Consider the following 13,614-nt stretch of genomic DNA (forward strand, 5'->3'; position numbering starts at 1 on the left):
CATTACGTGTCTTTACGTGTTGACGTATGCGGAAGTCCCGGTTTTTGTAGAAGGAGCGACTCAGTAAACGGAGTCTGTCTGCTGGACTGAGCGCCGCTCCGTTGTTGAAATTAAACCATTATTGACTGGAATAAGGGCGGCGTGGTGGTCGGCTGAGGAGGGAGACGGGGGGGGCGAACAGAAGGCGATGAACGACGTCCAAAACGACCGTAGAATGGCTGCAGTCGGGACCAGTGAGCGGCAAATGGCTCCTTCTGTGAACCACAGCCAGCGTGACAGCGGCGCCGGCGACGAACTCGTGAGCTCGGTGACACTTTACAAGCGGAGACCCCGACTCCTCCACGGTACAGTGCTCCCCTTCGTGGCGTTCCTCTACCCCTGCTGGCTGTACGCGTGGTTAGGAGTGTACGGCGCCTCGGAGTATCCGGAGGCAGGCCTCCTGGCTTTGGCTGCCATCGGGATCGCGCACGTCCTCACAGCACTCTCCGGTTATTGGTCCGTCCACGCGCACTGCTGGCTCACTTGCTCCAAGGTAAAATGTCACTAAACAACATTGTGCTCTTGTATTCACCGTCTTTCTTCACTGTCTGGATGTTATTTTTTAGATGATCTTTACGTACCTGTCACTGCATGATGGAAGTTCAAGTATCACCCAGTTTTGAACACTGAATTTAGTATATTAGAAATCCATTAAAACATTTAAAAACACACTTAACGTTTACATGTCAATACCTTTCATTGCAGTTGAAAGGGCGCATATTCTACACAATTTTTTTTTTAACTTTTAGCTTAACCCTAAATAAAGTGTAAGTAGGTAAGTAAGTCATTTTTATTTGTATAGCGCTTTTCCAGACCAGGGTCACAAAGCGCTTAAACAATCAAAACAATATTCAATAAAGTATATACTTTAAAGATCAAGATAAAACTGATAACACAACAGGAGTTCCAGAAAATCAAGGAAAAGCCTGAACAAATAAAAACGTCTTAAGATGTTTCTTAAAGGAGTCAGTAGATCCATCAAACGCAAAGAGAGAGGAAGATCGTTCCAAAGCTTAGGAGCAACAGCCTGAAAAGATTTCTCTCCTCTGGTTCTGAACCGTGTGTGTGGAACCATAAGTAGATTCTGATCCACAGACCTCAGAGCCTGAGCTGGGTGTAAGGTTGGATCAGATCAGTGATGTAAGGAGGAGCCTGACCATGAATAGATCTGAAAGTAAGAACCAGAATTTTAAAGTTGATCCTGAAAGAAACTGGCAGCCAGTGAAGACACAGTTAAGTGTCACATGCGGAGGATGCTCTTTGCTCCAACTTCTAACCTAGTGTCAGTTCGCAGCTAATCTGAAATCAGGTGGAGGTTTTGTAGGTTCAATCCTGACCAGACGCCCGTTAGATGACAATAGTATAAATATTTTCTAAATAGTGCAATAGTAAATGTACTCTCCTGATGTTTGAAATGACACGCTGCGTCGCAGCCTACTCCCATCAGTGTGTGAATGGGTAAATTTAGTGTAAACGCTTTCCTGGAAAAAGTGGAGAAAAGCGCTATACAAGTAGGAGCAATTTAACATTTCAAGTGTTCCATAGTTGTCACAAATAATTTCAAAAGCCTCTTCAATCAGCAGATTGGAATAGGTAGGTAGGTAGGTAGAACTTTATTGATCCCTCAGGAGGTCTCCTTCAGGAAATTGTTGTTGACTGTATAACAGAAAAACTTGATCAGTAGTTGAACGGTTCATATTTTTTTGCATATACAGGAACCATCCCCAAATAAGGCCACTCTTGCAAAGGTCATCCCAACTCCTAATAACGGTTCCGCTGAACTTGTGGCCCTTCAAAGAGATCAGGTCGGTACAAATATATTTTCCTCTACTGTGCAGCTTAATTTAATGTGATGTTATTTCACTCTGAGCACTTTTTGTAGATAATTGATTTTATTTTTGTTTGTTGTTGAACACCAGGATGAAAACCAAGAGGAAATCCTGTCTTTTGAGTTCCAAAAGATCCGCTATACGTTTGACCATAAAGAAAAGAAAGGCTTCTTTCCGATTGCCTTCCCCACCGATCATCCCATGAGCTATTTCCAGTCATGTCGTGGCTACCAAGATGAGGTTGAACTAAAAGCGGCCGAAAAGCGATTTGGAACTAATCGGGCTGAGATGATGGTTCCAGATTTTTTGGACCTTTTTAAAGAGAGAGCTACTGCCCCATTTTTTGTATTCCAGGTATAATATATATTTAATCTACTGCCATGTGCTGTGAGTATCTATTTCACCTAATTTCAATCTTGTTTGGTTCAACAGGTCTTCTGTGTGGGGTTGTGGTGTTTGGACGAGTATTGGTACTACAGTGTGTTTACACTTTTCATGCTTGTGGCGTTCGAAGCCTCACTGGTCCAGCAGCAAATGAGAAACATGTCAGAGATTCGTCGCATGGGAAACAAGCCTTACATGATCCAAGTAAGAATCAAAACAAGCTTTTCTAAGAAATGTTAAAGCCTTTTGTTTTTTTTTAAACCGATCAACCATTTTCCGTAGGTGTATCGAAATCGCAAGTGGAGACCAATATCAAGCGATGAACTTGTGCCTGGAGATATCGTATCAATAGGTGAGTTTTTGTTAATGGCAGCTACCTGAACAGTGAAGTTTAAACATATTTTGCTTCTTCACAGGGCGATCGCTTCAGGAAAACTTGGTGCCGTGTGACATGCTGCTGCTCAGGGGTCGTTGCATTGTGGATGAAGCGATGCTCACAGGAGAGTCTGTCCCTCAGATGAAGGTAGAATGCAGATCACATCACTTGAGCAATCACAGTTTGGCAATATAATCCTAAAAATGTTGGTGTTGTTTGAATACAGGAGCCTGTGGAGGACTTGGATCCAGAGCAAATACTCAACCTTCAGACAGACTCCCGGCTACATGTCATCTCTGGGGGTACAAAAGTGGTCCAGCACACTCCTCCACTAAAAGCCAGTGCAGGGCTGAAGCGTATGTACAATCTTAACTTGATAATGTGGTGAATGAATTATTAAGATGGATGGAAAAAAAACAACTTTTTCTTCTCTTTCAAATCCACAGCTGTCGACAATGGCTCTGTTGCTTATGTACTGAGGACTGGATTTTACACTTCTCAGGTTGTTGTTTTTTTCAACAAAAATATCTCAAACAGTCATTGGTGGACAATTTTATGTGAAATTTGCATTCACAGGGTAAACTGCTGAGAACCATTCTCTTTGGTGTGAAGAGAGTCACGGCAAACAACCTGGAGACTTTTATCTTCATTCTTTTCCTTCTTGTTTTTGCAATTGCTGCTGCAGTTTATGTGTGGGTAGAAGGTGAGCTGAGCACAGCAAATTGATTGTTTAAATTAATGGTATTCATAACAAAAGTTGTGTTATTCTGTTTTAAAGGGACAAAAGATGCCAGTAGAAACCGGTATAAGCTGTTTCTGGAATGCACCTTGATCCTCACCTCCGTGGTGCCGCCTGAGCTCCCCATCGAGCTTTCTCTCGCGGTCAACACGTCTCTTATCGCCCTGGCCAAACTTTGTAAGCTGCCCTGCCCGACTTCCTTTTTTCAATCTATTTTTAATAAATTCCTCTTATCCCTCTTTTTTAGATGTCTTTTGTACGGAACCGTTTAGAATACCTTTTGCCGGAAAGGTTGAGGTTTGCTGCTTTGACAAAACCGGCACCCTGACCAGCGACAGCCTCGTGGTACGGGGAGTGGCTGGACTCAGGTGAGCATCTCTAACATTACCCATATATAGTATACTACAACTATAAAATTAAATTTTTGTTCACCTCAGAGCGGGAAAAGAGGTCATGCCAGTGTCCGATATCCCAGTGGAGACGCATCGAGTGGTGGCCACGTGTCATTCTCTGGTCACGCTTGAAGACGGGCAGTTGGTTGGTGACCCACTGGAGAAGGCCATGTTGACCGCTGCTGATTGGACCCTCACTAAAGGTGTGTGAGAATAAAAAATAAAAAAAGATTAGAAAAGGCGTTCTTCATCAAAAGTATGCAATTTTATGTTGTTGTAATCTCACTAATGTTAGTCCATTTCACCTCACTGTAGATGAAAAGGTGTTCGCACGTGGAATCAAAACCCAGGGACTGAAGATCCACCAGCGTTTTCACTTCGCCAGTGCTTTAAAGAGAATGTCTGTCCTGGCTTCTTTTGAAAAACTGGGATCCACTGAGCTCTGTTACATCTCCACTGTGAAAGGAGCTCCAGAGACGCTCAGAGGAATGGTATTGAAACATCATTACTTGGTTGAACTGGTTTACTATCTGTGCGTTTAAACGACTTCTTTATAGTTCTCAGTGTGTCCAGAAAGCTACGATGACGTCCACAAGGAAATGTCTCGAGAAGGGGCCCGAGTTTTGGCGTTGGGTTACAAAGAAATGGGACATCTCAGTCATCAACAGGTAGATGCAGACTCTCTTTTAGCAGTGTGGGTTATTCAACTGAGGTACCGTTTGGTTTTAAATCTGTTACCTTTGTTTTAAAGGTTCGGGAGATGAATCGAAATTCTCTCGAGTGTGGCTTGACCTTTGCTGGGTTTATGGTCGTGTCTTGCCCTTTAAAAAGTGACAGCAAGGCGGTGATTAAAGAAATCCAAGAAGCATCTCATCATGTAAATAAAAACGCTTAAAATAAGTCAACAAAAAAATGAATATGTATTTTATGTTTTCTTTATTCTTTTGTTGACAGGTGGTGATGATAACTGGTGATAACCCCTTAACCGCCTGTCATGTGGCCAGAGAGCTTCACTTCTTCCAAAAAAAGCATACACTTGTATTACAACAAAGCTCAAGTCAAGGTATAGATGAAGTTATTCCACATTTTATTTGTGTGTGCCATGTGTATGGTTATTCATTTTAAGTTATGTAACAAAAATGTTAATTTTTTTTCTCTCTCTAGGTGAATGGCACTGGGAGTCTATCGATGGCTCTGTTAACATCCCAAACCCCCCTCCATCTTCGTCCACATTGGTGCAGAAGTTTGACCTTTGTGTGACAGGGGAGGGGCTTGCCAAACTCTGCTGTGACACCAGACTACTCCACGCACTTCTGCCACATGTAAAAGTGTTTGCCCGCGTCAGCCCCAAACAAAAGGTTCAGTTAAGCATTATTATATCTTAAATTAATTTCATTCATAGTTTGTAATGGTTTGCTTTGAACGCCGTCGCAGGAGTTTGTCATCACCAGCCTCAAAGGATTGGGATATGTAACTTTGATGTGTGGCGACGGCACAAATGATGTCGGCGCTCTCAAACACGCCCACATAGGTAACGCTCGCCCTAAACGTGATTGACCGTTAAATTGTGACCGTCTGACAACGGAAATGTTGTCTTTTATTTTAGGTGTTGCCTTATTGGCCAATGCGCCTGAACGCATGCCAGACAGAAAAAAAAGAGTTAAAGAGAAGGAGACCTTGGCAGTGGAATCCAAGCCGTCGCTACCTGCCAATTCAAACAACAAAATGAGCTCAAGAGCAGCCAGACAGAGGCTGATGGCCCAGAGAGAAGAACAACTTGCTGCTCAGAAGGTGTGTTTTTTTTGTCACACAGTTGATGTGCTACAGCGCACAATATTTTATAAAATGCAACACAATTTATTTTAAAATATGATTGAGTTGTTGTTGTTTTTTTTCGATCACTTTGCAGTGACAAATAAGTGGATAAAAATCCAGTGCATCTGGTGAATTTGCTCAATTTTTCAGACATTGAACTCTGGAAAATAAACCTTATTTTATAACTGGTTACGTGTGCACCATCTTATCTCACCCATAAGAGAGTATTACTTCATGATGCTCTCTTTACTTGACACTTTTAGATTAAGTCAAGTTGTGAATTTGCTCAGAAAACGTCAAGAATGTTGGATTTTACACAAGAAATATCTCGAGTTAGACTCTATGTTCAGCTTATATCGAGTCCATATGTAAATATATATGTATGTTTTTTTACATTTTGTTAATCATTTCTTATCATAATATTTTTAATTGTTTCATTAGGAAAGGATTAATCAGGTGTTGAGAGAACTTGAAGAAGATCAAGTGCAAATAGTGAAGCTGGGTGACGCCTCCATCGCTGCTCCTTTCACTTCCAAACTCTCCTCCATACAGTGCAGTAAGTGAGATATGTGCTCAATATTAAAGGGTAAATCTTCACAAATATGTTCTTTCTCTTCCCAGTCTGTCATGTCATAAAGCAAGGCCGCTGCACGCTAGTAACAACGCTGCAGATGTTCAAGATCCTTGCGCTCAATGCTCTCGTGCTAGCCTATAGCCAGTCAGTACTTTACCTGGAAGGGGTAAAGTTCAGCGACTTCCAGGCCACACTGCAGGGTCTGCTGTTAGCTGGATGCTTCCTCTTCATCTCTAGGTCAAAGGTGAGACGATTTTAGTTACCTGCCTGGTTATGCTCATCTTGTAATCACCCTTCCCTTCTTTTTTTTTATTCAGCCACTTAAAACTCTGTCACGGGAAAGGCCTTTGCCAAACATCTTCAACCTTTATACTGTGTTAACTGTGCTGCTGCAGTTTGCTGTCCATTTCCTTAGTCTGGTTTACCTTTACAAAGAGGCACAATCCAGAAGTCCTCCACGGTATGTAGTGTAAAGCAGGTGTATTTGTTCTTTGCACAATGGCATCTCACGTTTCTTCTCTGTGTTGTAGTGAGGAGAGGTTTGCTGACCTGTACAAAGAGTTTGAGCCCAGTCTAATCAACAGCACTGTGTACATAATGTCCATGGCTATGCAGATGGCAACGTTTGCCATTAATTACAAGGTATTTGTGCCTCCATTTCTACAGGATGTTTACACCTTTAGCGTTTATAGTTACCGAGTTTCTTTTGTTTGACAGGGTCATCCATTTATGGAGTCCCTCAGTGAGAATCGGCCGTTGCTGTGGAGCATTGCTTTGTCTGGTTTAGCAATCGTGGCCTTACTGACCGGCTCCTCGCCGGAATTCAATGAGCAATTTTCTCTCGTAGATATTCCAACTGAGGTAAATCAACGACTCCGTCTGTAATTATATGTTTTGAATACTGATGATAATAGTGTGTGTTTATTATTCACCCATCTTTGCAGTTCAAAATGGTCATCGCCCAGGTTCTGGTTGTGGACTTTGTCGCCGCCCTGCTGGTTGACCGTGTACTGCAGTTTCTGCTTGGAAAAGGAACTCTCAGGCTGCCTTCTTGAACATTTGTGCCATCAGCTGGTGACCTTATTCATCCATTCCTAAAGGGAGAAAACACTTAAGATAAATAAATAAAAAGTTGACTCACAAGAGAGTTGACATAGACATGGTGTGTTGTACTGTAAACTCCACATATCCTTGTTCCGCTTTTACCTTCTAATAATCTTCCCTATTTATGTTTATTTCATTTGGATACTAATAACTTCTTTCTTATCTATATCTCTTTTTTAACTGGTTTTCCTGCTGCTTCATGAAGCAAATGACCACAGCAGTATTGTGTGGAGTGCAAGACTGACGGCCTGCCAGATATTTACAAAGAGAGCATTCTCCGAGAGAATTGAGATGTGTTTTGGTTTCTTTAACTACTTTCAGTGATTTTGTAAAAATAAATAAAATAAAAAGAGCTCTTATAAAATTTGTATAATGTTGTGGCTTATGTGTCGTATTTATTTCTAAAAAGAGTATGTTTTACAGGAGCTATTATAAGTGTATTAACAAAATACTGATTAATAGTTTGTCGGAATCAGACACTTTTGTTTCCAGTGTTGCAAACACAACATAGTATTTTTTTTTTTTTTTTTTAGAACAATAATTTATATAACTCTTAAACGTTAATTGTAAGTTAGAAAACTGCAGCTACGTTTTTAATTATAGTTAAAAAATAATAATTTACTTTCCATTAAAATAACATCGGGTTGAGAGTTATATTGTTTCAGCCTTGACATATTTAAATAAATGGAAGTTCTTGTTTAAAAACTTTTAAATTCCATATATATACATTTTACTTTAAACGAATCACAAACGTTACCTCGTTCTGTGATTATGAGTTAAAAATTCCACATTTGTCGTCCCAAAGAATATTTCCTACATTTCCCACAATGCATAGCGTGTACGCGCGCGCCGTTGTCTGGCGGAAACATTTGAAAGAAAAATGGCGGAAATACAGAAGGATTCAGAGCGCGACAGGTTTGTGGTCTAAAAACATATAAAAACAACAGTTTAACTGTGTTTAGTTTTGTAAACAACTATAACTATTGGTAGGACAATGCGTAAACATCTATTATGTTGTGTCTTAACTCTTCTTATAACAATATGGGTGTGTCATGTAAATAAACACAACTGTTTTGCAGTTGCCGTGCTGAAGAATTAACGGATAGTATGGATTTGGTAAGATTTATAAAACTTGCAGTTACTCCACATAAGCAAAAATAGTTGTTTTCATACAAACTATTCTTTTTTTTAATCGTCTGAATCCAGGTTGTCCCTGTTAATCGAAAGAAAAGACGGGGTTCAGGGTCAGATCAAGACGTGGTTCCTCCCAACAAATCGCCACGAAATGGTGACTTTTCATCTGAAATAGAAAGTTCAGAGGTCATGCCTGCCACAGATGGGATGGAAATGCAGACCGAAAACATAGAGGATACTCCTCGAGATACTCCTGCACGGAGGAAGTCTTGGAGAAGATCTACTCTCGTCCGGCGATCACTGCCCTTTCTTCCAAACCCATATCAGAGTATGTCATTCTAAAATGTTGTTTTTTTTAATGCAAGTTCTATATAACACGTATATTTGCTTCCGCAGCGTTATGTAGAGACATAAGCACATCCATCCCAGACCATGAAAGACTGGACAAGTTAATGGCGGCATCCATGAAGGTAGAGGCGATAATACAATTTTGATAAGAATGCTTTGAAGGTCTGTTAAATTTCTTTAACCATGGTCATGTTTTTTTGTTTTTTTTAATTGTGTTTTCATTATTTTAATGTAGGTTTATACATGTGTGGAATGCCTTAATTTAAAAACGATAAGACATTATTTGTGCATGTGTTTTCTTTTAAACACCTCCCAAAGATTGTATTATTGTTTTAGTTGCAGAGAAGTGCATGAGTTTTGAACCACTTAATTGAAGGAAAAATCTGAGAATTGTAAGTAAGTAAGTAAGTAGACCAGGGTCACAAAGCTCTTAAACAATTAAAACAATATTCAATAAAGTATATACTTTAAGGGGCAAGATAAAACTGATAATACAACAAGAGTTCCAGAAAATCAGGGAAAAGCCTGAACAAATAAAAACGTCTTAAGATGTTTCTTAAAGGAGTCAGTAGACTCCATCAAGCGCAAAGAGAGAGGAAGATCGTTCCAAAGCTTAGGAGCAACAGCCTGGAAGGATTTCTCTCCTCTGGTCCTGAACCGTGTTCAGGAACCATCAGTAGATTCTGATCCACAGACCTCAGAGCCCGAGCTGGGGTGTTAGGCTGGATCAGATCAGTGATGTAAGGAGGAGCCTGACCATGAATAGATCTGAAAGTAAGAACCAGAATTTTAAAGTTGATCCTGAAAGAAACTGGAAGCCAGTGAAGAGTTTTAAGGAGAAATGTGAGTTCTTCTACTAGAGCAGGTCAGAATTCTCGCTGCAGAGTTCTGAATCAACTGCAGGCGAGACAGATCCTTCTTGTTAAGACATGAAAATAAACTGTTGCAGTAGTCCAGGCGAGAAGACAGAAACGCATGAATTACAAGCTCCAGATCATGTTCCGACAACATTTTTCTAAGTTTAGAGAATTGTATATTTAAATCACTGTAGAATTTAATACTAATCATAACGGGTTTTTTTGTAATCGGTCTAAAGATTTAAAACATTTTGTGAAATAAAACAATGTCTGAAATGAATGTCTAACTTTTTTTTTTCTAAGCTGGCAATAGACAGACTACATGAAACCCTTCAATCAGTGCCAAATTCATCAATGGAATCCTTTCAGAAGCGAGGTATACCACCATTTGTTTCGCAACTAATTGGACCGTTTAAGTGTTAAAAAAAGACAATTTTCACATCGGTGATTTCGTTTTTTCAGTTGACTGCCTGACTAAAGAGTGTGCTTCCCTGGCTAAAAGTCCAAAGAGTGATGGTCCTTCGCGCTCGTCAAGGTAAACTATGAATCTCGTCGACTGTCTTCATCTTGTGATATCTAAGTGGAGAATTTATTTAATTGTTGTTATTGTATTTTAGATCCGGCGATCCTAAAGAGGAAAAAATTCACATGGCCATAAACAGGTAATATACTGTAGTATTAGCTGGTGCTATTAACATTTTTTAAGTTGATTCTATTTGTACTTATTGATAAAATTCACATCAATATTTGTTTGTAAAGTGCTAAGAGTAAGTAAACCTTATATTTTATTAAATGCAACACAATTTATTTTAAAATATGATTGAGTTGTTGTTGTTTTTTTTGGATCACTTTGCAGTGACAAATTAAATGTGCCATGTAGACAATAAGTGGATAAAAATCCAGTGCATCTGGTCGATTTGCTACATTTTTCAGACATTGAACTCTGGAAAACAAACCTTACTTTATAACTGGTTACGTGTACACCATCTTATCTCACGTATACTTTAAAAGTAGTTAAAGGGGAAAGGGAGAGTGACAATATTTGAGTTTAAAAAAAACAACAAAAAAAACTTATGCATGCAAGTGTTAATACTACACAGTCAAGTTTTATTTATTAAGATTACTGAGTAAAATATTCCATCCGGACAGCTTAATCTGTCCATCCTTTTTCTGTTTGACCATTAATTTGGAAACCTAATGGATGCTTTAAATTAAAGGCTCAAAGCTGAGAGCAAATCATGGGAAATGTTACTGGACAAACACCGGAGTAAAGCAGAGGAGTTAAAAAGGTGAGTATTATATTGTTAGTGTACAATAAATAAATACATTTTATTTAATTATTTTTATAACAACTGTTTTTCTTTGTTAGAAAAGTAGCTGAGGGGCCTGTGAAAATTGGATCCATAGATGAGGCATCTATAGCCCAGTCCTCGCAGTACCAATTAATCAAGGATAAACCAAACTATTGCGACATCCTCTCCAGACAAGAGCCGATGCTTCAGACCATGGAAATAATTGTACGCGTCAACTGATTCATTTCTACTTGGTTGTTGTTTAACTCATGTCTTGATAATCTTTTAGATGGATACTCAATCTAAGATGGTGAGAGAGCTCCTGTCGATCAAGGAGCAGTCGCATCTTCTCATTAAAGAGACCAGTGTTCGATTAGGTAATGTTTTTTTTAGAAGATACTCTCTTTTTCTTTTATTAAAATGGTGTTAACAAGTGACCTGTTCCCATTTTCCTTATAGCAAAGGCAGCAGGATTTCAGGATATTCCCCACGACCCCTTCCGGAAACTACTGGGAGTCCCTGTATCATCCAAAGCCCAATAGTCACTTACACGTGATGACGGCACCTATCTTCTTAATTCTTCCGCCCATATAGAGGCTCTTATATATTTGACCATGTGAAAATGTGCTTGTGAAGACGGCCTGTGATAGTATTTCAACTTTAAACCAGCAGGTGGCGGTAGCGGGCTATATAAAAAAAAGCTACCATAGCTGGTGAATGGCGTTTGTAAGTTGTTGCTAAAATATACTTGTCTGTGTAAACTTCTTAGTTTTTTTAACACAAATAATCTTATTTGACATCTTCAATGCTTTCATTACCCATGTTTATTTGCTGATCCTAGACTCTGCTTGTGTCCTGTTATGGCAGATCAAATACGATATGAAATTTCCTGTACTTTTTTTTTTTTCTTCTATAAGTTAATACATATTTGCTTTTACGTTTCCATTAACGGGAATACTCATCGTCATTAAATGTATATAATGTTGCATCCGTGTCAAGATATTTTTATGTAATCTACAATTGAAAACCACAGCCGACCATTTGCGCTGATTGTTGTCATTTTTTATGACCCCTGCAGTCAACCCAGTCGTCTCATGCATGCTCATCTGAAGTCATCTCCTTTTGGTGCTGCATCTATTTCACTATCTTGGTGTCCCCTGACCAGGAGGGCTGGGAGAAAGCCCCTCCCCCCCTCGGTGACTCACCCCCATCTCTTGCATTTGGCTGGGTCACTGATGCAGAACGAAGCTTTGACATTGTACCAGTCAGTCAAAGCTTTGTTTCCTATCACTCTCGTATCATAAACCATTTACTCGTTGATATAAGATCTCCATTTGTTGGGTGATTAGTGTTTGGAAACTACCCCCTCTTTTAATTAACTGTAATTAACACAAATGGCAGTCTGTGTCATGCAGGCAATGATCTAAAAAAAAAAAAAACAGCTTGTTATTGTGTATAATGAAAGGGACCAGAGTGTGGGGAAAAGGCATAAGAGAAGACAAGCGGGGTTATGACCAGGAGAGCTGTGAGTAAAGGAGATTGGCGCACAGCAGGAGAGATCGATTCTTATTTAGATGAAAATGAGGCTTGATGCTGTTGGGGTGAGGAGGGCAGCTCAAGCATCCAAATGAATAGAACTTTCCACAAAAAATCCTCCTCTAATGATTAACCAACAATAAAAACAAGTTTACAAAGCTAATGGCGTCTTCTTACTTTCAAAGAGGGGTGCTATTGTCTATAAAATGTCATTACAATGTCATTACAGTCCATTCACTGTAGCGACATCTTTAACTTTTAAAGTAAAAACAACCTCACCCTTTTATTTCGACAATAAATGAGTTGAAGAGCTTTAGTTGGTGTTAAAATAATGAGTCCTAGTCCCGTTCACAATTAGCTTATTTTATGCAAAACAGAAAACGATCGGTTTCCGTTTGCTCTATTCTCTGTTCTCGTCTTCAACTTTAGATTGATTGGCCTCAGATTGTGGCGGATAGATGTGTGGAGAGTCAGCATAAAGCACTGCCAGTTTGATCCTACTACCTCATGCACACCCATCATCTCTTCTCAGTATAGCTCTGCTGGCTGCTGCTCTTCTCCACATCCATTCCACCAGCCATTTGTCTTGAAAGGCTGTCTCTGTGATCTGAGTGATAAACTACAGCAGAGTTGCCTAGTTTGCAAAAAACAAAAACAAGGACACTTGTTTTCAATCTGTGCTGTCAACATTTTCATACAGAAAACGGATGGGGATATTTTGAACATCTGGGCTAAGGTTAGGCTGTTTTGTTTGGAGACTGCTCGCAAAAAAAAAAATTGTACAATTTTTACAAACAGATGAATATCTGCGAAGCCATGTTTGGATACAACTGCTGAAGTGACAAAGATTACATCAGGGCAGTTTCTATGTTTTCCATTTTACTTCTGGACACAGACGAATGATGATATTATAAAATGGATTGATGAAACGTACACAATTTTGAAAGTACAAACAGACTGCAATACATTTGATTAAAGAAAAAGAACATCCCAAAGTTTTCAATGAATATTTTAACATACGTTCTATCAATCGAGCAGGACTAAGTTGTCATTTTTGACATGCTCTCCCCTCCTCCATATAGTCTGGCCGCGAACAACAAAAGGGTGAAAAGTGATTCATTAGGTCGGTAAAGTTGATTGAGATCTTTCATCCGCCAGAGACTTGGAGAACGGCAGCTACTTCTTCACACGGGAC

General features: G+C 39.6%; 2 protein-coding genes across 3 annotated transcripts; both read left to right on the top strand.

The window, feature by feature from the left end:
* Positions 1-5: 5 nt before the first annotated feature.
* On the top strand, positions 6-7,610 carry atp13a1 (ATPase 13A1). 2 transcript variants are annotated; one of them, XM_087808889.1, is made up of 25 exons: positions 6-532; positions 1,755-1,844; positions 1,959-2,222; positions 2,301-2,456; positions 2,535-2,604; positions 2,669-2,775; positions 2,855-2,984; positions 3,075-3,130; positions 3,205-3,331; positions 3,407-3,544; positions 3,615-3,735; positions 3,805-3,962; positions 4,075-4,250; positions 4,317-4,427; positions 4,511-4,636; positions 4,714-4,822; positions 4,924-5,117; positions 5,194-5,290; positions 5,366-5,550; positions 6,016-6,130; positions 6,196-6,392; positions 6,466-6,608; positions 6,679-6,790; positions 6,866-7,009; positions 7,093-7,610. In XM_087808889.1, the coding sequence occupies exons 1-25, from the start codon at positions 188-190 to the stop codon at positions 7,201-7,203; spliced, it is 3,582 nt and encodes a 1,193-aa protein (XP_087665015.1). In that variant the 5' UTR covers positions 6-187; the 3' UTR covers positions 7,204-7,610. The 2 variants fall into 2 exon arrangements, with proteins under 2 accessions (XP_087665015.1, XP_087665016.1); XM_087808890.1 differs by having other exon boundaries at positions 4,714-4,816.
* Positions 7,611-8,132: 522 nt separating this feature from the next.
* dsn1 (DSN1 component of MIS12 kinetochore complex) lies at positions 8,133-12,582 on the top strand. Its single transcript, XM_087809201.1, has 11 exons — positions 8,133-8,167; positions 8,332-8,368; positions 8,459-8,714; positions 8,783-8,856; positions 9,895-9,967; positions 10,054-10,126; positions 10,209-10,253; positions 10,809-10,880; positions 10,961-11,108; positions 11,173-11,260; positions 11,343-12,582. The coding sequence occupies exons 1-11, from the start codon at positions 8,133-8,135 to the stop codon at positions 11,423-11,425; spliced, it is 984 nt and encodes a 327-aa protein (XP_087665327.1). The 3' UTR covers positions 11,426-12,582.
* Positions 12,583-13,614: the final 1,032 nt, after the last annotated feature.

The sequence above is a fragment of the Callionymus lyra genome, chromosome 15 (genome assembly GCF_982586985.1).
Source record: "Callionymus lyra chromosome 15, fCalLyr1.hap1.1, whole genome shotgun sequence".
Lineage (NCBI taxonomy): Eukaryota > Metazoa > Chordata > Actinopteri > Syngnathiformes > Callionymidae > Callionymus > Callionymus lyra.

Bases quoted from the DNA above. Each gene is read 5' to 3' on its own strand.
- atp13a1 (XM_087808889.1), top strand. From the start codon at position 188: ATGAACGACGTCCAAAACGACCGTAGAATGGCTGCAGTCGGGACCAGT. The intron at 1,845-1,958 runs GTCGGTACAAAT...GTTGAACACCAG, and splicing joins TGGCCCTTCAAAGAGATCAG to GATGAAAACCAAGAGGAAAT. The intron at 2,985-3,074 runs GTATGTACAATC...TCAAATCCACAG, and splicing joins AGCCAGTGCAGGGCTGAAGC to CTGTCGACAATGGCTCTGTT.
- dsn1 (XM_087809201.1), top strand. From the start codon at position 8,133: ATGGCGGAAATACAGAAGGATTCAGAGCGCGACAG. The intron at 9,968-10,053 runs GTATACCACCAT...TCGTTTTTTCAG, and splicing joins GGAATCCTTTCAGAAGCGAG to TTGACTGCCTGACTAAAGAG. The intron at 10,254-10,808 runs GTAATATACTGT...TTTAAATTAAAG, and splicing joins ATTCACATGGCCATAAACAG to GCTCAAAGCTGAGAGCAAAT.